This window comes from Chaetura pelagica, unplaced genomic scaffold (assembly GCF_000747805.2).
Source record: "Chaetura pelagica isolate M959 unplaced genomic scaffold, ChaPel_1.0 scaffold112, whole genome shotgun sequence".
Taxonomy (NCBI): domain Eukaryota; kingdom Metazoa; phylum Chordata; class Aves; order Apodiformes; family Apodidae; genus Chaetura; species Chaetura pelagica.
In genome coordinates this window covers 502628-527323 of record NW_009952798.1, presented here as the reverse complement: position 1 = coordinate 527323, position 24696 = coordinate 502628, and the positions used below count along the sequence as shown (strand labels likewise).

General features: G+C 40.3%; 1 protein-coding gene across 1 annotated transcript in view; it reads right to left on the bottom strand.

The window, feature by feature from the left end:
* ARID5B (AT rich interactive domain 5B (MRF1-like)) overlaps positions 1-24696 on the bottom strand; it is a 103716-nt gene that overhangs the window by 34680 nt on the left and 44340 nt on the right. Inside the window, exon 3 of the mRNA XM_009994841.1 lies at positions 923-1035. Within this exon, the coding sequence (XP_009993143.1) occupies positions 923-1035 (113 nt within the window). The remainder of the gene's footprint in view (positions 1-922; positions 1036-24696) is intronic.

Sequence of the window (24696 nt, the reverse complement as noted above, 5' to 3'; positions counted from 1 at the left end):
AATTTCTGTCTCAGATAAAAATCTACAAGTATTGCTCTATGTAATTTTCCATCTTTGCATCTTACAGTTTCAAATTAAATCATCTTGAAAGGAGCCATTTGTGCTGCCTTTTTTTTTTTTTTGAGAGGAAACCAAATTCCGATTTAAAACCACACAGAAACACAGAAAATAGCATGTTAATGACACTACAGAAACTCCATTTTTAAATATTTTAAGAAAAAGACACAAACCCATAAATATCTAGAAGATTAAGTTTATAAACACAAACCAACAATCTAATTTTTACTTGTAGTATGGACTAAGCAACACAGCACTTACAGAAGACTCAGTAAAAGCACGCACTATTCAACAAACCCTGGAACATGCAGCTCAGCACTAAGTATTAAAGAAACAGTCCAGATTATTTTTTTTAAGCTTTTATACTGAGTTTCTGCGCTTTTTTTTTTCTAATTTAAAAAAGTTAAAATCTTAACATCAAGCCAATGTCATTTGTGTATGCTTCTTAGAAACGATTACTGAAGCAGCTCTTATTTCATAGTCTGTTTATCTTCAAACTTATATTTAGAAGTACACTGTAACAGGGTGAGCTGCTCCCTGGTTTATTTTTAATTCGAAGATACTGTCACAAACTATGTTTGTGTGTCACAGAATGTGAAAACTAACACTAGATGCCAAGAAAGCTTAAGCACTACCAGTTACCAACAAGCTGATAGCATTAGGTTGTTAGGTGATTACAGCTGCTGGTAACTTTGAACACAGGCATGATTAAAGTGAAGAATAAAACTATTGAAAAAACAATTACATTCACCTCTCCCAGAAAAAAAGTTACGTTCTAAATTTGAAACAGCATGCTGGGAAACAAAGGCAGGGCTGTACCTAAAAAAGGAGAGTGTACTGAAAAGAGAATTATTAAGTGATTTACCTTGGCAACAGCTTTGCTTTCAGAATTATTGTTGGAATCCTTAATGCCATTTAATGAATCTCTTCTCTGTGGGCAAGGCTTCTTTTTGCGCGGTCTGCCTTTAAGATTTGGCGCTGAAAATTAATGGGAGAACAATTTGAGCACATTGTCTTATACTGGATTCATAACAGCTGAAAGCATAATACATAATTCCACTACAATCAGTCACAGAAATGTACACATCTGTCTACACTAAATGCTTATTATGAGATTCCCATCCTCCATGGGTTTCATCTTGACGTGCTATACATTTCTATAGAATATCCCCCAAGGCTAATCTGTTCTACTTTCACATAACTAATTAATATAAAGTCAAACACTGGTCTCCGAAGGACTCGGAGAGAAAGCACAAATATTTTTCCATGGTACAAAAAAGAACAAAGTAGGATATTAATAGGTAACTTTGTATTAATCAGCCTGCTGCATTTCTTATTTCTAACCTTCAAGTATGAGTACTAACTACTGTTTCCAACTTCGGAAAACATCTGGTTTTGGAAATCTTTTGAAATATTGAAATTCCTTACAGCTCAAGAAATGTTTATATATTCTGTCATTCTTCTCAACGTTCTCCTGAAAAACTAAAAAAAACCCAAAACAAACAAAAAAAAACACCACAAAAAATGACCCCTGAGCCCTGAAATAGATTTAAAAAAACCCTTAACAGAAGTTGACAAGAACTGAAGTAAGTGATTGATTGTTTCATAAGGGTTACATACCACACATACAAATTAACATGATTCACGTTCAGTTTTGTCCAATTCTTAAGACAAAACAGCTCTGAAATAACACAGTGACTAAATCCTAAGCGTGCTGAGCCATTTGTAGAATGGGATATGGATCATCACAAAAAATATCAGACTCATCTTTCAATAGTGGTATTACAATATAAATTATGATCACATGTAGAGATAATAGATGAAGCAAATGTTTGTTCATTATTACGTGTCCTGCCTGCTTTCAGATTTAAAAATCAGCTTCTGACTACTATGACAACATCTAAAATGATTAACAGTCATTAAATAATGACTGTACTGAGGAAGATAATTTCCTTTAAATCTTTTATTTCTAGGTAACCATTGTTTTCATTACTTAAAGGGATGATTAGAACAATGTCAGAAATCTAAACACCACAAACCTCTTGAGTGCCTTCTAATTGTTTCTAATCTTACATTTGTCACACAATAAGCCAGTGGTTTCAGGACATTTTACATTTTAATTAGTTTGCAAATACAATAAAGGGTGCTAATTTGATTTTATAGTTTGAGTAACAGTGTCATATTTGGTCTGCTTAGAGAAAAAGAAAAGCCATGGGTTTAAAACTAAAAGTAAAAAAAACACATCCTTTTTCTTCCCCCAGCACTGGCACACAGTAAATAAATATATATCTCTCTACATATGCATGTACATATGTGTGTAAGTCTATATTTGTGTCTATATAAAAATATGTTTATCTCCCTATGGAATACCTCTATCTATCTCCAGTGAAACACATTCTGCTTATTGAAAAGTACTGCAGAAAGCAATTCTGAAATTGTCATCTAAGGCTAACATGCAAAATCAAACAAAGAGAGAAAGAAATTATTACCCATTCCAGTCGACAAACATCTGCCTGATTTATATCTGTACTCATGAATGCTACAGCATGTGACTGCACACTACGTCGCTGGAAGTCTCGACTTGGTGTGGATGTCAGTCTTAGAGAAAATGAACACTAAGAGTATTTGCTCCGTGCTTACAAATCCCCTCCCCCAGCCGCTCCATTACTCATATAAACAGAGATGAGCGACTCGGCGGGAGCGTGGGATGAGCGCCGAGGACTCCAGCGCCGGCTGCCAGACTGCCAGCCCCAGCCACGCCGTCCTGCCTTATTTATAAACCCCGCTCATCCCTCCGCCTTTCATGTCTTCCTCATGCTTGTTTTTGCACACAACCTGGATGGGATGGACAGATCCTTGACCACGGTTAGCCACTCCAGTCGCACCTTCTTTAAAAAAAAGGTGCTGAAGAAAACAGCAACGTTCCCTCAATTTAGTACACCCTGCACACATGATTAATACGTTGAACCTTCCAATGAATGGATCCCCTGGCCATGTCCAACCAACGGCTGGAGAGAGATGTGGTTCAGCCAGGATCAAATACACTTGCATGTGAATTATTATTTTATTTAAATAAATAAAGAAACTAGTTCAAGGCTCAATGTTTTCCAAACATACTTGTTATCTTGAGTTTTGGCACTGTACTTTGCATCACACTATAAAGCACTCCTAATGTTTTGCTAAAAGCTTTAAAAGCAAGAAGGCATTTGTTCCTAAATTCCAGGTATATTGAGCTTGCATATTAACACTGTTTGAATTGGAGCCTTCCATGGCAGAACTGGCACGAGCCCACTATGAAATGGGGTGCTTGCCTTCTCCCTACGGCTCAGGAGCTGCATGGGAAGCTCTGCCTGCAGCACACATGAGGACTGTCCCACATGCCCCATGGTATGACTTTAAATCACTTTAAGCCCTTCCAGATCAGACACACAATTAACAAGAAAGCAACAGGAATTAATACCAGAAGAGAAGGTCCTTGCTTCTAGTATCTACTTGGTAAAAGAAAACATTTGAAATAGTTCCAGTCACAGCTGAAACAAAGCCATTAACATTTGCTCCCTAAATCATTATAAATAAATGTATTATTTGAAGGTTATTTATATTTCAGCTGTATCCATTATGTTCTCCTCAGCTAGGAAATATGACTAGGACTGAAAGAATAATTTGCAAGTCACGTATTTGTTTTAATTTTTTTCTTTTTTTTTTGTTTCATTTATGACATATTCCTGAGCACACTGCAGATTTCATGAATTTGTTATTCATAATTATTTTAAAGCAATTTTACCCACATGTTTTGGCTTAGTTCCAGTTTTCCTGATGACACTGGATGTGCAGCATGTACTGGACAGCAAGGTGAATATCCCATGGTTTTTCCTACTTTTTAGTAGAGAAGGGCTTCTGGTATGACTCCCTAAGAATATCTGAACCAATTCAGTTTCTTCACATGTTTGTGCATATGGCTTTCAAATTCATTTTCTGAAAGCATTTGTGGCAGTGAGACCTGATAACTTGTACATTCCCAGAAGGTGAGAACATAAGCAAAGCAAATTAAAGTAAAAAAAAACAACCACAAAAAACATGAGTATGAGATACACAACATATTACCACTTTAAATACTTTCTTTCCTGTGCATTTGACAATGTTTGCTTTTGCCAATTTCTGTTGATTTTTTTCCCCTTCTTACTATTTTTTGCTTTCTGATGTATCTGTAAGAGGGAAAAACTCGGCTCCTGGAATGTTCATGGGGATCCTTGATGGGCTGCAAGGAACTTTTTTTGCCTCTACTTCAGTGTGACTGAAAAGATCAATATTAGCATAGCATAGGTGCCGGGTATGCTTGACGTTTAGGATGCCAACCAGAACACCCTCATGCCTGTGATCAGCAGGTGACAATGTCCTAGGAGAGCAGAGATGCTGCTGTTCAAGGCAGGCAGGCACAGAAGGGCTGTCAGCAGAGACGTGCACCCAATACAGCACAAATGACCCGAAGTCCCAAGTTCAGACCTCTGGAAGCAAAAGGGTGTTCATTCACTCCAAGCCCAGATATGTCTGTGCCTTGCGGACTCAAATAGCCTCTTCCTGAGACTACAGCTCATCCCAAGTTTGCTAGTCACCACAGAGGCCAAGTTCAGTTAGAAAATGGCAATGCACAGACAATTATCTGTGGAAAATCTGTGGGCACAACAGCAATCTAGAATCCAGCATGGAAACCCACTTCACCTTCTGAGTCCTGGCAAACATATCAGGAATGACCAGGTAAAACACAGCCAGCTGCAAAATATGCACAGTATGAGCTAGCACTCCTCATGTTTGGAGAACTGGAGGAGCACCAGGGCACACTTCCCACCCTTCCCATACACGTCACTGTTGTGCCTGCCACCTTTACCCATCAACAGCAGCTCAGAGGGACCACTTCAGCGCTCCTTGGATGGCAGTTTTATATCAGTATGTTGCTTGTTTCCTCAAGCAGGAGACTCAGCTGATGTCATTTAAACAAACCTGTCCTTCAGAGCCCACCAACCCAGCCAGCCCTGCAGTGCAACCACCACCACTTGCAATGCTGCCCACTGCTAGAGAGGTTGTCACAGGGGTGTTCACAAGGAATCAAGCAGGAATCCAAGATGAACATTCAAGCACAAGCATTTGTAACCATAAAAACAAAAGATGTGATTATTAACCTGTATGCATGCAGTCTGGACTTCGTTTTTCAGCTGACTACTACTTGGTGGTAACAGTCTTGTGCTCCTGATTAAGTAGAAAGTGTGTGAAATGGGATCGTCATGAATAGCAACAGTTACACAAGCCATGATGACAACCATATCTCAACAGCTATTCCATTCTGGAAAACATCTTATTGCCATCTCAGCTGTGAATTCTCAGGGAAAATTATTTATAGGAATCTGCCCAGAGACAGGAATGTTTTCTTGCCCTCCATGTTTGAAAGGGTCCCTGGGTGTTGTCTGAAAACAGGTAGTCACCACAAATCACGCAGAGATTGTTGCGTGCTGTTTGAAATGAGATCAGTATTTCTCAGAAGACCATGAAACATGATTGAATGGGACACAAGGACACACTGCAAATCCTCACTCACATGCACACTGGATTTAAAAAAAAAAATATTATTTTTGCTCTGACATCATGTAAGTAGTAATGACATCATGCCCTTAGTAATCTAAAATTAAGACTTAATCACCCTTTTCTTCTTCCTAGATGTGAACTTCTATCACGCCTCCTCCTCCCCAAACTGTGGCTAAGCCCTCAGTAATGTCCCATGTGTTTGTATTACACAAGGTCACACCTCAGAGGTTGAATGGAAATCCTGTGTTATGCACAGCACAGGGAGTTAAATTATTTGTAAATGCAGACTGGCAAATCTCTGCTGACTGAAATCTACCCCAGCAAAAAGCTGACCTGGTGATCCTGAAGCCCAATGCCTGCTCTTGTGAGCTGCCTACCAACCCCTATAATCAAACATGGACAATCCAGAAGCACCTACAGCAGAGAAAGAGTGCATGTTGGAGCTCAGCATCAGACTGTGACCCACAAAGCAACTGAGCCACACAAGTAAGAGAGGAGTTTAGGATTCAAGCTGCTCAGACCAGCTAGATGCCTCCTCAAAGCTAGAGGTCCTCTCTGTTCATGAAGCCACGAAAAATCACCATTGCTTAAAAATCACATCTTCCCCTCCAGCTCTCTTACCAGCCTGTGCAAGCATCAGGACATCACAGGTAATCAGGAAGGGGCCAGAAGGTAAGCAAGGAGATGGCTACACTGCCCTCCCACTCATAAAATGCACAAAGTTGTGGCCACTGCTCTCCTGTCACTACCATCCTCAGCTGCTCAATTTTCAGGGACAATGTCTGCTGAGCAGGACACAGGAAACAAGAACATTTCTAAGCCTTACCACCTAGTACAACTTCCAGCTTTGGCTTAACTTTGGCAGGTTAGTTACAGTAGAACCATCTCTTTTTTAGGAATCTGATTATAACTGGGAGCCCAACAAGTTGAACCCTCTTCATAACACTGTTCTCTAGATACACATATTTTGGCTGATGTAAAAGATGTGTTGTTATAGGAAAGGGTGTTAAAAAAATAGTGGCCTTCACACAGCTGAGGTCAAGCTACGTTGGCACTTTGTCAAAATCAGTGGTGTAGCCAAGAGTCTTTAATGAGCCTGGAATGCATTACCTCATTTGTCATACCTGGATCACTTACTCATGCTGAGTCCAAAATAACCTTGGACCTTGTTGGCTGCTCAACAAACCATGTAAGTAAACAGTACTTCACTCGCACCTAAAACATGTTCCTTTTTCTTGCTTGGTCCACATCACTTACTCTAGAGAGTAAGTGCTTAGAGAACATCTAAGCAATTGTAATGCCCATGATCAAAGTTCTTGCCTTTTCCAGGCCTCTCTGACCTGCATAACTATTTCCTGAAACAATGATTTGATTCTGGCTTGCTGGTACTCCGGTTTCTCAGAAACACTTCAAAAGTGTGAGAAAAAAAGGAAAAAGGAAAATGGCAGGACAGCTATCACCATATTTCGCTGAGGAATGTACTGGCACAGCTGCTCAGCACTAACGTACCTACAACTTACACAGACAATCAGATTTTGGCTGCCTGTTGTTTTTGTGACCAGGCTTCTGTCCAGTAGAAAGATGAAGGGAAAGGAAGGAGCAGCAGCATTTTTGCCAAGTGCAAGAGTATGACAAAACAAGAAAAACCCCCACAACTGAGCTTGTAAAACTGTCCAGGGCCATTAGCAAAGAAGGGCCAAGTGGAAGACCTGGGTCTGCATTTAGGGTGGGTCTATAGAGGTAAGGTGAGCTCTAAAAATGTGAGGTGAGAGTGCACCAGCGGGAGAGTAAGCATAAAGCTGGAATTAAAGTGGAGCACTGAAAGGCACAAGAAGTTAATAAACAGGGATGTACTGCAGTGTTGAATTTAGAAAACTAGTGTGCTTGCACGAAACAAGCCGCATCACACCTGCTAAATGCATCAACAGTACCTCCTCCCTGTAGAATACATTGCAGAACATCTCCTCAGAGTATCCTTTTGCACTGTGCCACTCCTTCATAGCTCTTCTAGTTTTGACACAAGCAGGAAAGCTGTGATACCAGAACGCTTGGCCCTAAGCTACAAAACCATCAATAGACACAGAACAGACTAGAAGACTTTCCTTACCAGGCAGCTGTAAATGGCAGGATGCGTCAGATCACAGACCTATTCCCGATTCAGGTGCCAAACAGAAGCTGGAGATGACATATGGAGGTGCCTGCCCATCAAAGTAAAGGGGAGAAGAATGGTTCCAGATCTCCAGAAAATCCATGCTGGCAGGTGGCAAATAGCTGGTTGCTGAGGACACCCCTAAAGCAGACTGGCAAAAGTTAGTTCTTGGCTGAAAAACATGCTTCCATGTTGCACCTTTTAAAATGTAATGAACAGAAAGTTAACAGTTTTAATGGTTTTAACACTTGCCCCTCTAGGGGGTTTCTGGCATTCTGCAATATCTGAAAGTTAAGAAAAGCATATTGCTATATTTAAGCATGGTCTCAACAACTATTCAAAGGTTAGTTAATTTCATATAACGTTCTGGAGTCACAGCTGCTTCCTTGATTTCCTCATCGCCTCCATCTCTTTGTTTTCTCTCCTTCATCTCCTTTCCTTTTCTCCATCCTGAGTTCAGGATCTTACATTTCATTGAATTTTCCTTTCACCCCTCTAAGTTTATTTAAAAGCTTCTGCCTCCTGGAAACAGGGTCCAAGAAGGAGGGCCTAGGGCATTTATCACTCAGACACAGCGAGCAGAGCTGGTGAAGAGAAGCAAGTTGCAACCAACCTAGTATTGCATCAAAGGGTCAGAAATTAAAGGGGCTGGAAAATAAAGCAAAATATCAGACTAGACTAATAAAATCCCAGACCTTTGTTTAGGAAACAATAGTATCAACTGAAATTAAAGAGACTTTCTACAGGATCCTAAGTACACCTATGGAAGTGAGTGATGAGCATCTACCAACAACTACAGCTCTCATTGAGCTCTGAAGGTCACACAGCCTCTCCACAAACACATACCTCTTGCCTACTCAAGCAGCACATAAAACAATCTGAATATTAAAACTATTTGTACTATATTTTTTCTACATCCAAACACTTGTTTGTTCCCTTCCGTTATAACTGAACATGCCAGACCTGCCCGGGAAATTTAAGAGCACAGCAGTGAACAACGTTGTTGGGAACACTAAGGATACATGCTGCTTTCTAACTCACATGGAGAAAGAGCAGACTTGTGTAGCCATTCCTGAAAGTTTTGTTTTGGAAATGAGATATCCCATGCTCCATGTGGGGAAAATCAATTTGCTACCTCTCTAAAGAAAACATTCCTCATTTGGAAATAAGTGAAACAGACACTTCCTTGTGTGGATTAATGTGGAGACATGTGACTTGGTGCAGACTGTTGTTTTGACCCCCCTCTTGACCAGACAATCTCTGAAAAAAGCAAAAAGGTGGTATTTCTTCATGGATTACAGTGCAGACTAGAATTGCTTTTAATAGAAAAGTTAGAGGCATTGCAAATACCAAGCTAGCCAATTATGCCAAAAATTGAATGTTTTTCGTTTCCATAAAGACAGGAACAAGATTCAGGACAAGGTCTGGAGTCTCATTTTCTTCATTTCAGCACAGTTGGAAGTTATGACTTTTGCTTCATCCTGGCTTCTTTCTGTCCTGCTGACTAATCTCAGTTTTAAGAAAGTGGAAAAAAGTTTGGCATTTTTTTGGGACAAAAATCTATACATGTGTTAGAAATTATGAAGTGTAGCAAATGGAAAAGGGAAGCTGAAGACTTCAGAGAAAAATGTATGCCTGACAAATGTGACATTAAAGTAGACCTTAGAGCAAATTAAAACAATAATAATTAAAGAATCCAGTCTAGGCCTATTACTGGCTGCAGATGACAGGATTGTTATTAATGATTCAAAAAGAGGCAGAGGTGTTTGGTAAATATTTGTTCCATATTTGCCAGATGATATGCTTGCAAAATAATATAATTAAAGCCAGTCAACTGACTTGGTTTTACAGAAACCAGATCTTAAAACAACAAAAAAGAAAAACAAACAGAGCACCTTATTTTATACTTTGAAACTACAAGCATGGCTAGAGAAAAACTAGCTGCATGCACGGTACTTACCTGCATTTCAGTAAGACAGCTGATTTAATACTACAGAGCACTTTGATTAAAAACCAGCACTTCATAATTTTATTCAAGCTTGTATTAAATGGATTAAGCACTGGCTAAATGATAGAGCTAAAAGCAGGCATCAGTAGGGAATTTCTATAAAATGAAAATATTTCTGGTGGGATTCTCTTAGCCTTGCTAGTATTCAACATTTGTGTCAGTGAAAGAAATGTAAGGTCCCTGACAGTAACGTTCACACTGACACAAGGACTGGTACAATGCTAACACTGAGTCATACAAACAAGTAACCAGAAGGAAAAATGGACCATGCAAACACAATGCTCTTCAGTAGAGCTCCAGCATGAAATCTGTGAGCAAGGACTACAAGTCCCACTGACCAAGCTATGAGTGACACCTCACTGGAAATTCAACATACTCTGATAGGAAGATGCTGTAACGAAAGGGAGGTCTGCTCTCAAGGTGCAGGTCTGAAAAACTCAAGGTATGCTGGGTTTGAGTGAAAATGACTGAGAACTGACTTCACCAGGTGCCTCAAAGGTCAGAAAAAGCTGGTACTCAGAAGCAAGGAGGCACAACCACGAGGCATTCCTAGGCACTGCAGTCCACATACAGAGGATGTAATGGCAGTATACAGAGGCATGCGTACTACCAGCTTTCAGAGGACCTTCAGGAAAAGCCTGATCCAGACACAAGTCAGTGTACAGAATGCAAGAAGAAATTAACACAATTTGAGGGCCTTTGTTAAGGTATCAGACTGGAGCTGGGCGTCCCACCTCAGGCACGATGAGTGCCCAGTCCAGGCTGCTGCTGGGAGAGCCTTGCTGCTGCAGGCGGCTACAGCAGCCTGCCTGGCTGCACAGAGGAGGCTCCAGCTGTCTGGCTGTGGTCCTTTCTGAAACAGCTGCTTTCCTTCTCCTTCAGAAAAGAGGAGGTGAACTGGATGAAAGCATTTGCCGGTAATTTTGGCAGATGAGCCATTACTTGGGGTTCATACCAGATTGAATGACTCAGTCGTTCTTCTGGTGAGAAAGTGCAGTAGTATAGGATCAAATACAGTAAAGGACTGTGCTGTGCAGGACAAGGCACATGAAAAGCTGTAGCCTTGATTCAGCAAAGTGAATGCCTAACTCATAAAGACCTAGAGCATGAAGAGACCTCTGATGACCTCACTGAGGCTATTCACATCTTTGAGGCTGAGCTTGCATTAAGTATCGAACACAACCAAGACAGCATGACCCTGCCACGAAGGCAAAAGAAGCATTCAGGCCCTGAACAAAGAAATCGTCCTATCTCATCATGAAACACCACATGCTTGTGCAACATCACAGGAGCAGTCATGGGTTCACCAAGTTTCCCTTTTCCTCAGAAACCTGTCGTGAATCTCCATCCTCCAAGCTCTCCTCAGACCTAAGGGTCATCTCCTGGGAAGCTGCACCTGGTGGGCAAGGGCTTCACTTTTTGTAGGAAGGTCACAGCAATACTCAGGAAGTGCACACCGGACTTCTCAAAGTAGTATGGATTAAAAAACAAAAAGAAAAAAAGAAAGAAAAAATGGAAGAAAAACAAAGAGAAGAAAGACTGAGCGGGCACAAATGTCTTATGCAATAACGAAGACATAAGCAGGACAAACACGGCGGCGAGATGCAAAATGCACAGCAAACTTGTGTGAGTCAGCCTATCCCATCAGAACACAGCAGAACACCCAAGGCTGACTTCCCATCAGAGGGCTTCATAAAATGAAAGCCAAATAAGAGCACACAGCAAAACCTAAGGTGGCTTTCCTGGCAATATTTCCTTTTCTCTCCAGTAAAACCCTGCATTTGTTAAATTGCTGCCTGGCAGAGTCAGCAGGACCCAATGGAGACGTGACCTACATACCTTGGAAATACAATAGATACGTAGCCAGTCATATCCATGCAGACAGGCAGATGAGATGTGCTAATTGACTGGTAAAGGATGGACACTGCAGAAATTCATGCAAGAAGCATAAAATGGATGGCTTTCTGAGACTGCTTTTGGGAATGACAATAGCAGGTAGGGAGCTATGATCATCCAGTTGTGGACAATGTGAAAATGGCAAATACATTATTTAAATCTCATGCATTTCTGATTTGTAACTGATTATATAAGAAAAAAGTTATTTATTGTAAGAATATTGTAATTTTCTTTCATTTATTTTTTTTCCATTGCACTGCGAAGCAATCAAAACTCATTAGGCATCATCAACCTGCATGAAGATATTAGTGAAGTAACATGCAGAAAGCAGAGATTAAGCTCCTGCCTCCATGTCTTCATCTAGCTGCCATTGGGCCACTGTCCAAGGACTGCACAATGTGTTTGGTGCAGCCTGGAGCAGCAGCCGTAGCCTCAGCCCTGTGCCCATCCACACCTCTAGGTCAGCAACACCTTCACTGGCAGCAGCTGGCAGAGGCCTGGCCAGGCACCCCACTGCAGGGCACACAGCCCTGAGGAAGGAGTTCAGGAGTAACACTGCTCCTGCAAATCCCTCGCATAGAGGAGGGATCTGTACTTTTTCACTGCTAAAACGCACTGGTGGCAACTCTGGTAACTTTGTCAAGCTGCGTACAAGTAGAAAGGGAATCTCTAACTGCCAAAACAACCCAAAAATGGTGGCTCTAAAGTGCTAATGGTACGATCACGTGCCCAGGCTTAAATGAGTGCAAACACAGCCAACTCAGCAGTGTCACCGTCCCAAACATCAACACAAACAGAAATGAGCCCACCTGTGCATTACAGCCCCAGCAAATCTCCTGCACTCAGAAAAATCCAAATAAAATGGAGCTGTATTCATTAATTTATCTGAGCAGGGCAGGGTTTAAGCTAAACATGAAATTGGTTGTGCAATACTCTTTCGTAGTCAATACCGGTTCTTCGGAAATTATCTAAGTGAATTAAGTGGAAGGACTATTAAACAATTTACACACTTCCTTGTGTTTCAAATGTCTAATTATAGCTGTGTTTGTCTCTCCCGGCAGAACTGTTGTATACCACATGGTATGCATATTTCAGCATCCAGCATTATTAACTCATGACCGACTGTCAGTTGATCATTATCTAACACATGGGGTCTGCAAAAAAAAGCCTTATTTGGGCAAAAGCAGGCTTCTGACCCGCTCCCGCTCTGTTTTCCCCCAGAAGAACTTCGGTTGGATTATTGTTTGCTGTCAATGGAAACTCAGAGGTTACATCTGTGAGATCTGCAAACGGGAAAATAAATCCTCACCGAGTTTAAACACTTAGTTGATATTAAAACCATCTCCAGCTTGGTAAATTGAAAGAAAACTCTCAGTTGCCCTCTAGTGTCACCCAGCTGCCATGCCAGGCAGCCTGCTCGCTGCAGCCAAGGTCACAAAATATAACCTGATTTCATGCAACGAGATTTACTACACATGTAATATTTCGTATAAAAGGGCGAGGGGGCATGCTTTCTCCTCCAGGGAAGTTCAGGACTTGGACCCCTTGGAAGTCCAGAGCTCGCATGATGTTTACCGCTGTAATTGCGGCGCATGACACACTGGTTTTATGAGCGAGAATCTCTGAAATCACTGTGCGCTGCACTCCATAAAGTTCATTCATAACTAAAAATAGACTAATGTACAAACTGATTTAGCATTATACTGAAGCTAAGGAACATAGGGAGTCTGCAGAATTCCCTAATATGGAAAAGAAGCTGAGTTTTCAAAAGCAGCAGTTTATTTGTTTCTGAAAATGGACAACACATGTAGAAGATTTAATATACAGAACCAGGTGTATATATAGCATAGATCTTCATATGTGCCCATTTTCATTCTATATAAAGGCTTTATACAGCCTGAAACTATAAATTTAATAATAGATTACTAAATTAAGTCTGCACAATCACTTCATAAAAAAAAATCATTTCAATTTAAAATACAGCTGTAGGGGTTTGGACAATTTCCTGCATAATAGAGGCCCATCCCTGAAATGTAAATAACACCGGTATTAAAACAAGTCAATCAGGCACATCAGGAAAAAAAAAAAAGGTACATGAAAACATAAATGCATTTTCCAGCCTATCCTAAGGAAGCCAAACCTTTATTTTATTTGAATGCTGCTTTGATAAATCACTACTGCTTCAGCTGGCTTCCCCCTACATTCCCCTACCCCCAATGATCTGTTTTTCCTAAGAGAAATCCAGGGCTGATTAAGTCTGAACATTTTGAATACACCAAACCATCAGGGTTTTGCAATAAGAATTATTCACTTCTTTTCCTGTGTACCATCAGCATTCTTAAAATACTGTTACTATAAAATTAAAGAGCATGCTCTTCAGAAACGCATGACATTGCCTGCTCTGTTTTTTCCAACTGCAATTGTGCAATTTTAAAATTCTCTTCTTTCTCAATGCCTTTTCCCCAAACAAATACCTTTGGTATTTTTTAGGTTACGAAAACAAGTTAGACCTTTTTTAAAAAAAACCCAACAACAAACAAACCAAAACAAACCTTAACAGGTCACCTGTAATATTATTGACTGATTAAACAGTAAAAATTATAAACATTACTTAATTAACTTATGATATATACCAAATAATAAGGCTTTCTCCTCTTAATTTGACAAGACTGAAATATTGCAAGAAATACATCTGGCAATTCAGGAAATATGATTAGGGAAAAGGTGAAATGAACAGTTGAAAAGACAAATTATTTAATTTGCATAAGCAGATATTTATAAGGCTTTGTCTTTCTTCACCGCCTGAGTAACACTTCCCAGTTGCTCTCACTCCCATAGCGAAGCTCCCAAGCGCAGTAATTGCCCATCCTACTCCAAAGTGTTGCCCCTCTTGGCAACAGGAGGCTTTTGCTGGCGGCAGCCAGCAATGTCATGGGACACTGTGAACGGCAGACATGGTACAGCCAGGCAATAAAGCATCACAAGAGGTGCCAGGACCCCCTGTCCAGGGACCCTGACCCAGTGGCTCCACCCACAGGTGCTACTCCCAGCATTCCCATTTTTCAGGGGAAGGCTGTCTCTTGGCTTCAAACTAAGCCAGGACCCTCAAATACTGAAATTGCTACTGAAATTATTAAAAAGGGGGTATTACAGTCCTATTTGCTAGGGTTTGGTCAGGGCTACACTATTTGCTCTATGGTCCTAGTAACTGAACCCTGGCTCCCAAGTCACAGGGAGCTTGTAGGGTTCCCAAGCCCAACTTCCCAGCCAGGGGACATAGCAAGCCCAGCAGCAGGGTGCAAGAGTTAGTCAGCAACTTAAAAACTGACCTGCAAAAGGCCATTGCGATAGGGATGCAACTGTCTGCTGAGCCCAGCATCATCCGGCTGTGTCAGGGCTCACCTGCTTGAAGACCACTATCTCAGGGGAAAGGGAGGACCCTTGGCAAGCCATTGTCCTGCTTGCCTGCAGACCAGTCTCTTGGGCTGGGCCTTTCCTTAGTTCTGCACAATACCTGATGTGTTCTGTAGGATTAGGCTGCTGGAAGACTGTGGGAGGTTCAGAAAGCTCAAAAACTTATTTTCTTTGCCTCATGAAATACACAAGAATATAATTGACTAATCCTGGTCAGCCCCCTCCTCCTAAAAGCATCTGGGAGGGCCTTCACATTGTAAATGAATCCTCATTCTCATTTCCAATAAAGGTACTGCTCCACTCCCAGGTGCACCTGCTGTTGGATCTAGGTTTTCCTAGAAACCTCCCCACCAGCCATGACCTGACACTGCTTTGTTTAGGAGGCCTGACAGAGTGTCATAGGCAGCCATAACTTCTATGTACCTACTTTTCAACAGATAAAAGTAGCACCAAGACAAATCGGCACCTCTCCTGGATTTCCAAGTACTCTATTAAGTAGACTTGGACTTCAGTTAAAGTGAGTATGAAGATTCATTGTCCCAAGAGGTAAGTATTGACTGAGGGAAAGCAAAGGTCAAGTTGGTCAATAATTACTCAAGAAACTCTAAGTCTTGATGTAGTGTAAGGTACACTCTGCATGTCTTTATCAGCTACCTCTGGAGATCTTCTTATGACTAAGGACTTCAAAGTATAGTCATCTCCCCTTTAAAATATGTATTAAAAAAACTCCACCTTACACATACCTACATTAAATAGGAAGCTTTCCGTGCCTGTGGCCTCAGCAAAAGAAGTGCTGATTTGCAAATGCTGTCTGTCCAGCTGCATGCTAAAACTCAGTAGCCCTGACCTCTGAAGAAGTGAACAATAAAAACTTTGACTCATCACATGACAGTATTTCAGAACACCACGAACAAGAATTTCTTCTTTGGTGAGGATTAATACACTCCCTTTTCCCTTCATCTCAGGTATCTGTAAATTAAGGCTGAAATTGTATCTCAGGCTTCTATTTCACATAAGGAATTACTTTGAGACAATGTCAATCAAGAGCTTTGGGGGAGTTGCAGTCCTATTATTTACTGTAGCAAGTGTAAGTCCTATTATTTATCTAAGGTTTCAAGCTCACTGACCTATTTCTGAAGGTCTACCATGCTATTTTTGTTTGAAGCCCCAGTGCTATGGACTTTTCTGTCTACAGAACAGCACTGTTGAAAACAAAAATTCCAAGAAGTTTATAAAGGCTGATTACTTCTGAAGACGCATGAAGACACACAAATCCTCTGGAGTTTTGAGTGAGGTTATTCCCCCAGTTCTCTTTGGCACCTTGACAGGGCCACTCAGTGACCAGGAAAGTACCAACCCTCCTACTCCTCTGTTTGTTCAAACAGTCTAGCACAGTGGGTGAACTCCCATTTCTAACCTTTGTCTTCACTAAACAGTCAAACAGCACAGATTTGTTGCCATCACCATGGAGATCAGCTGGTTTCAAATTAGGCACAAACTGTTTGTTTCCTTTGCTATTTTTGTTGTGTTTTGAGCCTATTATGCTCCTCCCACCCTGCCCTTTCTTTATCTTTACTGGCAAATGAGAAAGCCTTACTTTACTGGGAAGTCAAATCCTAGTCACAGCCGTGCCAGATCCAAGTGGAGGATGGCAGTGGTTCCCCCTTTCTCAATTACCTTCCCTTTCTGGTGGGCAAGCAAAAAGTCTGCACAAGGTCAGACTCTGCAGATGAGATAACAGTCATCAAACAGTCCCTGTTGGCTGGAAGGAAAACGTGAGCCTTGTACTATGCAACTTTGTCATTAGGCCTATTAGGAACAGAAGAATTCATTTATTCCTTGCCAGAGGGAACACTAGGTAGGCTTCAGTCTTCCATCTGCAACGGCATGGACGAACCACCGTGAGGGAAATGGCATTATCTGGAGTAACAAAGGTGGCGTAGCACAGGACTGTGTGGTGAAGGGGGGCAAAAAGCGAACACTTGGCACAAGGAACTGGAGGGTGGCGGGACTGAAGCAATGGGAAGTGAGGGAAGCCAGGCTTCTGTGCTGTTTGGATTACACACTGAAACCAAATAAATCCAGCACCACTGAGTGAGGTGGAAGTGTCACTTTTCCATGGGGTGACACCTGAGTCACTGCAGCTACAAGGCATCTGAGAACCTCTCACCCTGTCCTGCATGTCTGAAAGCATGGAGGAAATATCTGACTCCCAAAGACATTAAGTCTCTAAGAGAAGTTCCTTCAGAGGCACTGAAAAAAACACAAGGACCAATAGATAGAGCTTCATGTTGGTCTCCCACAGCCCCATTTATTGGGCTCCCTGTGCCAAAGTGCAGCAGGCTGGGATCTGACAGACCCAAAGAGCCATATGCCAAAGAGAAGCCTTTCCCAGACTTCTGTGGCAGGGACATTACTTCCTTTAGATTCTACACTAGAACATCCCTGCTTCTGGAATCATACGCAATCCATAATGTGGAACATAAGTTTAAATTTAAAGACTAATTAAAAAAATATAAAACTCAGTGAAATGTTGTTTCACTGAAACAGGAGATTGATCCACAGCTTAAAATTTCCAGCAATGTAGTATTTTAGAACTTTAACAAATAATGCTTTTATCTTGATTGCAAAATAATACCCTGCCATGAAAACAGAGAACAAGGTACGAAACTGTTCAACAAGAATTAAAATGTCACACTTTCCACAGAACGGAGCATTACAGTTATTGGTGAAACATTTTTGTAACTTGTTAATACAAAATTAACAATTACATACATCACTTAATTCTATAAGTGCATATCTCTCGAAGTACCCATTAGCTAACCATGCCTAGTTCAGTTTTAATATATACATGCAGGCTTTGCAGCACAGAGGGGATGTAACTATGTGAGCACTGGCACAGTAAACCCTGAAATGGCAAGTGCTATTAAATTGAGATGCAATCATATTGAAAGGGAAACATTAACAAACAGCAGACAATTGAGAAGAAAATACAGGGCGCTTCTGTTCTAATACATGTGCTTCAAAACCTTATATAACTATTCATTGTCTAGCTCATCTGGCCAGGGGCCCAGTTTGCTCTACGCTATGCTATACTAATTTTACAATAATAAACTGTTACACAAGCTTTATGCAGTCATGCATATGAAGAGGTTGTGGAAGACATTATATTTTATTATCTTTCTAGCAAAGACACCATCTTGAAATGAAACACAGCCTGGTACAAGTATAAATGAGTTTGAAAAAAAAATAAAAAGAAAACAAATGAGAATATATCATTAAAAAACAACAACAAAAAAAATCCTTTCCAAAAGGCTCTTTTCCTCCTCTGAATATCACCTTCACAGTATGCATGACAGATGAATACCACTAATTCCATAATACAATGCAAGAATCTGCATGTTCCTGGACTATGTTTGTTTGAAGACAATCAGTGTTTTTTGGAAATGAATACTTTTTTTTTTTTTTAAATACACCTTCTTTTCGTAAAAACAAGGCAAAACAGTTTACAAAGCCAAAAGGAATGCGTGAAATAGCTAGGGTTTAAAAACCCTTTATGCTATTTGTTGCTTTAGCATGAACCAACACGAACCACTAAGATGCTTCAGTCAAGATGTATCTGTACCACAAAACATTCTGTAGGGTAGCAGTCCGAAAACAGAGGGATGAGAGAGACAGGACACAAAAAGCATATACAGTACGAACCCGATGCAATCCAGAAAAGTAATTTCATATTCCACATTTGTCTATGGAATTGTCTGAGAATTTTCTGCTGAACATTATTTCCAGGTTTATCACAGCGGTTCAAAACTGGCTATATTTAGTCACTGACCAGTGCCAGAAAGCACTACCAGACTATAGGATCATGGCATATTTTAAGTTTGATATCTCATCAGCCATGAAGGCCAGAAATAAATGCTTTTTATAATCAGAAAGAGTAAAATGCTTAGACCTCCAAGATACATAAGGGATTTTTTTCAGCTCTAAGTCACCAGATATTAACCTCAAAAATCACATTATTCTGATTACCACTGTGCATGTGCTACTTCCAAACCACCCCCTACATATTTTGATTTCAAGATCTTAACATCTAATCTGAAAAGCCCACTAAAGCTAGTGAACCAATCTTTTATGTGGGGCCCCTGAGGCACTTCCACATGCAAATTCCATCACATACCAAAAGCAAAGAGTTGGCAGTCAAGTGGCACTGAAGTTGACGGGTACAGGAGCAAACCCCAAAAAGCTTTAATCAGATTCTGATCTAAATCACATCGCTGTCAATCCCAAGTAATTGACTCCTGTGGATTTACATGAGTGAAAAGGAGATCATAATCTTGCTCTTAACCTTTACCTTTGAAGTAGAGATGGTCATAAATCCGATTTTCTAACTGGAAAATGCCAGAATATCAGGCAGTCAAAAAAGTTCTGAGCAACACTGATGGACAACTACCAGTTTTAATGGGTCTAATGAAAAGAAACCAACTGAAAATACTTCTGCAGATCAAAAAACTCTTTTGTCTCAAATGGTTTTGACACTAAACTGCATCCCATTGAACCACAGGCCCTAGGGCTCCAGGCTCCTGTGCCCCACCATGTCAAGCACTGAGTGACCCAAGTAGCTGAGGTACAACCACTGAGCAGACCGAGGAGAAGCACCAGACCTCATCCAGAGAAAGGGATGGGCACAGGACATGGCCACACTAGCACCACTGTGGCACAGTTGTCCAGAAGAGTATGTCAGTCCAGCATGATAAAGTTCAGTCCTTCCAACCCTAGACTAAACATTTCATTTCAACCTTTCTGAGGAATAAAAAAGGGGAAAAAGACCAAAATCCAAGCACACACATAATGGCTGTAGACAGTTATTGTGGAAAATAATTCCAATTCATTTGAATGGCATCTTCCAGTCACAAAAAAAAGCATCAAGGACTTGACTCAGCAGAGTAAGAAAATCTCCTGTGAGGTAAAAGGTATGCCAGAATTAAAAAGTGAAACAAGAAGCGTGAACTAGGTGGTAATGCAAGAGAAGGTCTGGAGCCAAGACCCATGCAACGGCTTTGTCCCATGCCTGGAAATCTCCTCCAAAGAAAGCTGGAACTTCACCTACTCTGTAACTGAAGACGGAATACAACACGAGGTGGCAAAACTTTCCTCAGCCATAAAGGAGGTTTTGTTGACTTGCTAAAATTTATTTTAACCATTTTTACAACCCCCAAAACTAAGAAAACCCAATGAACTGCAACCTCCTGCAACTGCATCTGGCTGTGCAACTCGTCTCATCTCTGAATCTGACTGACGTGCAAGTTGGAGCTCATATTTGCAGCTTGGGAACTGTCTAATTTTCATGGACATTCATGCTTTGACCCAAAGAGTCAGAGCAGCCCAGATGCCTTCTTCAGCTCACCTGAAATGGGAGCTGATGTTTCTGCTCATTCATCTCTGCTTCCTTTGCTCTCCTGAATATTTCTGATGGTTGCTAAGCAACTATTGTTGAATACATGCATGAGGCATTAATTGTCTGAGCACTTTAAAAGAGGAAAATTCTTTAAAACTGAGGACATTGCCATACCAAAAATAGGATATTTCCTTCATGAAGGGCAACACTTGTGGCTAGGAACGTTGATGGCTGCAGCATGTCAGAGGCTAGATGAGTCAGAGATTACTCACATGCAGCACGGCACAAAAGCAGCCTCTTTGGAGACCTCACTTTATTATAAAGTTTTATTTTAAAAGACTTGCTTCGGATCTAGTCTTATCTTCTGACTGCTGTCACTGGGATAATATGGTCCACATTTTCATGAAATTAATGGTACTGGGTCCAGTCGCTGTTCCCGTGTTAGAACTCATCAAGTGTATCAATTCACTACCTTCTAAACCCAAAACGGCACCAGTAAGTACTCCTCTTTGCTACATTTCAAACAGATACTGTAGTCTCACTGCTGATCTTAAGTGCTCTGTGCTCCTTACCCATAAACGTGGATTTCATTTTATAGGGTCTTTTTTCCAAAATACATTCCAATGTCATGATCAAACCCTAAAGACAGTAAACACAGACTTCCATAAATTGACTTAAACTCCTAAACTAAACAACTGCAAGGATTTGCAGCTAGGTAATTTTGGTTGGTTTTTGTTTTGTTTTATAACAAACCCATCTCCTCCATAACTAAACATTCACAATGTACATCCATTCATCTTAATTACAGGCTGCCTTTCAAAACAACCAACACGAAAAAAACCCTCCAGAACTATCATTTTTGGGGTAAATCAGTCAAATTATTATGGTTCAGTGCAAAATCAGGATGCTACAAAAGAATGAGGGCAACCGTACTGCTGATTTTGACCATGGTATTCTGAACTAAGCGCTGCTAAAGACCCTAGGAACAGTATTTTCCCTGTTTTTCAAACTTGTGCTCTACCTATATGAAAGTATGAGATGGGACACAGGCTAATCTCAGCAAAGTTCAGCTGAGGTTTGCAAGACTTTTAAGATGAAGATGAAGTGATTTACTTAACAGAGTGAGAAGTAGAATCATCAACACCTACTTAAAGTAAACATGCCACCCCACAGCAAAGAGCTGTTTTCACTATGAGTTTAGCTGCTTCTAACAGTTGCAAATCCAGAGTGAAACACAGGAGGGTGATGACAGAGCTGGAAGGTTGCACAGTACCCCTCTGTCAAAGCAGCAGCAGTGTCTGTGAATGTCACTCATGTTAGCAGGATGACCACCATTAGCCTTTTCACATATTTTCTTACCCTTTCTGTAGGTTGAAACTGCCAATTTCTACTTGTTGCTAACATCTGCTTTTTAATTAACATGCTCTTTAAAGCTACTATGCAAAAAGGTGAGATGACTGGAGACATCTGTGAAGGGCCCATCATGGAAGACTAATGAAGTCAATACAGTAGGTTTGTATAAGAACACCCAGTGTGTAGTTGCATATTTAAATGAGATGCTATGAAGTTAAATTTTCCATACACAACTGAGGATACAGCCTTTTGTAGAAGTTACAGAGCAGATGTGAAGCTCTGCCTTGCATAAAGAGTCTAAGTAAACTTTAGGAAAGCTTGGTTTATTGCACAGTGAACACAAGACCCAGTGCAATCTAGACTTTACTGACCCAGGTGCAACAAATTACCTACATTTATACAGTAACAGTTTTTAAAGTCAGAAGAAATTTGGAGGATATTAGCACTTTGTTTACCTTCTGCAAATACTGCCTATCCAATGTCAGAGTGACCACTGGCTGAAGACAGTACCTCTTCCCTGAGTGAGGATCATGTCTTTTGGAAAGCAGTCTTGATTTAAAATGTTCCTATTAATGAATTTATGTTACTCCTAGCTAAGTTGTTTCCATGGTTAATTACCCCCCTCTGCTAGACAACTGTGACTTAGATTCAGCACTAACCTATCTGCTCCTACTTTGAAGCAGAGGGTCCTGCTCTGTGTCTGTTTGCCTAATCTGAAAAGTCTATACCATCACAGATCTTCTCCTCATGGACGTATTAACAGACTGTGGTCAGGCACTTTCTTCAGTCTTCTCTGAGCACTCAATGGATTGAAATTCTTTACTCCTACACTTGAAGGCAAGTTTTCCAGGCCATTAATTGTTTTTTGGCTCCTTCCTTAACCCTGTCCAATATTTCAATACAATGTGTGAAGCATGGGTCTTAGAATCAGGCATAAAGCTGAAAGTGGGGAAAAAAATCTCTCTAATGAACTAGTCCTGCTCCTCCATGTTCCTCTGCAGCCTGCAGTTCAGAATAATACCTTTGAGTATCAGCAGTGCAGTTATCCCCAGGAAACTGTATCACCCTTTTTGCAGAAAGCCGCCATTTGACTGACTTACCAAAATGTTAGCACTTAAGGAGTTTAATAATGACTTCCTCCAGTGTTATATGCAGCAGTAGAAACACCTCTCTGTTTCTTCTCACTATTCCCCTGCTTATTCATCTAAGAATTAGGTTTACTCTCTGTTCTAGTCAACTGGTTATCTATCATTATGCTCAAGTAATTTATGACATTAAGACCAACACAGCAGCTCTGAGGTCCAAGGAAAGGCTCCTCTGATCACTAAAAGACCAAGATACAGCTATATATAATAACCAGGCCAAAACTTTAGCCAAAATGTAAATTCTCACTGCTTTACTGCCCTTTGGTCCATAATGGACAAGAGATCAATTTTAAAACATTACAAAGTCCTAATTGCCAATCATAAAACTAAAAAAAGCAACACTTTGTTGTTGTTGTTGTTAAATATGACTTCTTGTTCAGCACCTTTGCATAAACACAAGGTTGTGTGAAGAAGCACTGTACTGCGTTGGTACCTCCTCCAGTGGACACAAGCAAAAAGGGATTGTTGAAGTCTCTTTAGTTGTTTGCATAAATGATAAACTAATTAAAAAATTGCCTGTAATCTGTCTGATCAGCTTTACAAAGATGCTGACAGGTAATGAGAACTTACTCAGAGAGCACTAATGTCAACAGAAGGGGAAAATCCCTCCTCTGGATCACCCTTATAGTCCTCACTTGATTTCAGAGAGTGAAAACTATAGAAAGAAATTTAAAGCCCTATTTTGACTCTTTTGCAATTTGATTTAAAAACAAATTCACAAAAACCCAGCCAATTCAAATTCTCCAGAAGTCTCACCCACCAGTAATTACTACTGCAGTGTTTAAAATCTTAAAAGAAAACAAACCCAAACCTGAACAAAACACTATTTTTCAATTAATTTTCTCCCTCTGATTTCTCTCCACATAGCATCATCTCCCAATTACTGTGATTTTGCTGAGTGTGCCAGTTTCTTAAAGACACAGCTATAAAATGTACGGACTAATTGTTGAGCTGAACTGAAGAGCTATTAAAACTGCAATAGTACAGCACTTCCAATGGTAGTCTATTATTTCTACATGATTGGTTTTGTACAGTCCAACTCATGCAGTGAAACTCTTAGATAAATTAACTCCTTCATTTTGACATAAACATCAAAGGGAGAATTAAAGGGGAATGAACATTATTTTCTGCTGCTATTTTAGACACATTATTCATAACACCCATGCCTGTTCCGGGGAAGTTACAAATTATTTAAATTGAGAAAGCCATTTGCTGTTTTATCAAGTCTGTAATAGAAAATTTGGCTCCAGAATTATCTCATTTTCCCATTTCATGTTTCGCTGTCACATACATGGTAGAGCATGTTTACAGAACTTTATAACTACAATATACACTTCAGTCATTTCTAAACAGCCCTATAAGAGTAACTCTGAAATGTACACATTTTAAAGATTACTTAGTGAACACCAAACCCTCTCCCAGCTGTTTTAAATTTTGAATTTCCCAATATATGAATAACATACTAAAAAAGCAAACAAGATCTGACATTATTTAGTCTAAGTTTCTACAATGGCATAACATCTGTAGCTAAAAACAATTTTGAATAACTATATTTAACAAGAGCAGTATTCTATTATTCATAGCTCATTTTCCTTACAGACAAGGGGACCTAATGTGACATTCAAACATTTCAACATTTCTTTTTATCATTCAGTTCTTCCAAAAGCTGAACTGCAGAAAAAAAAAAAAAAAAAAAGGGGGG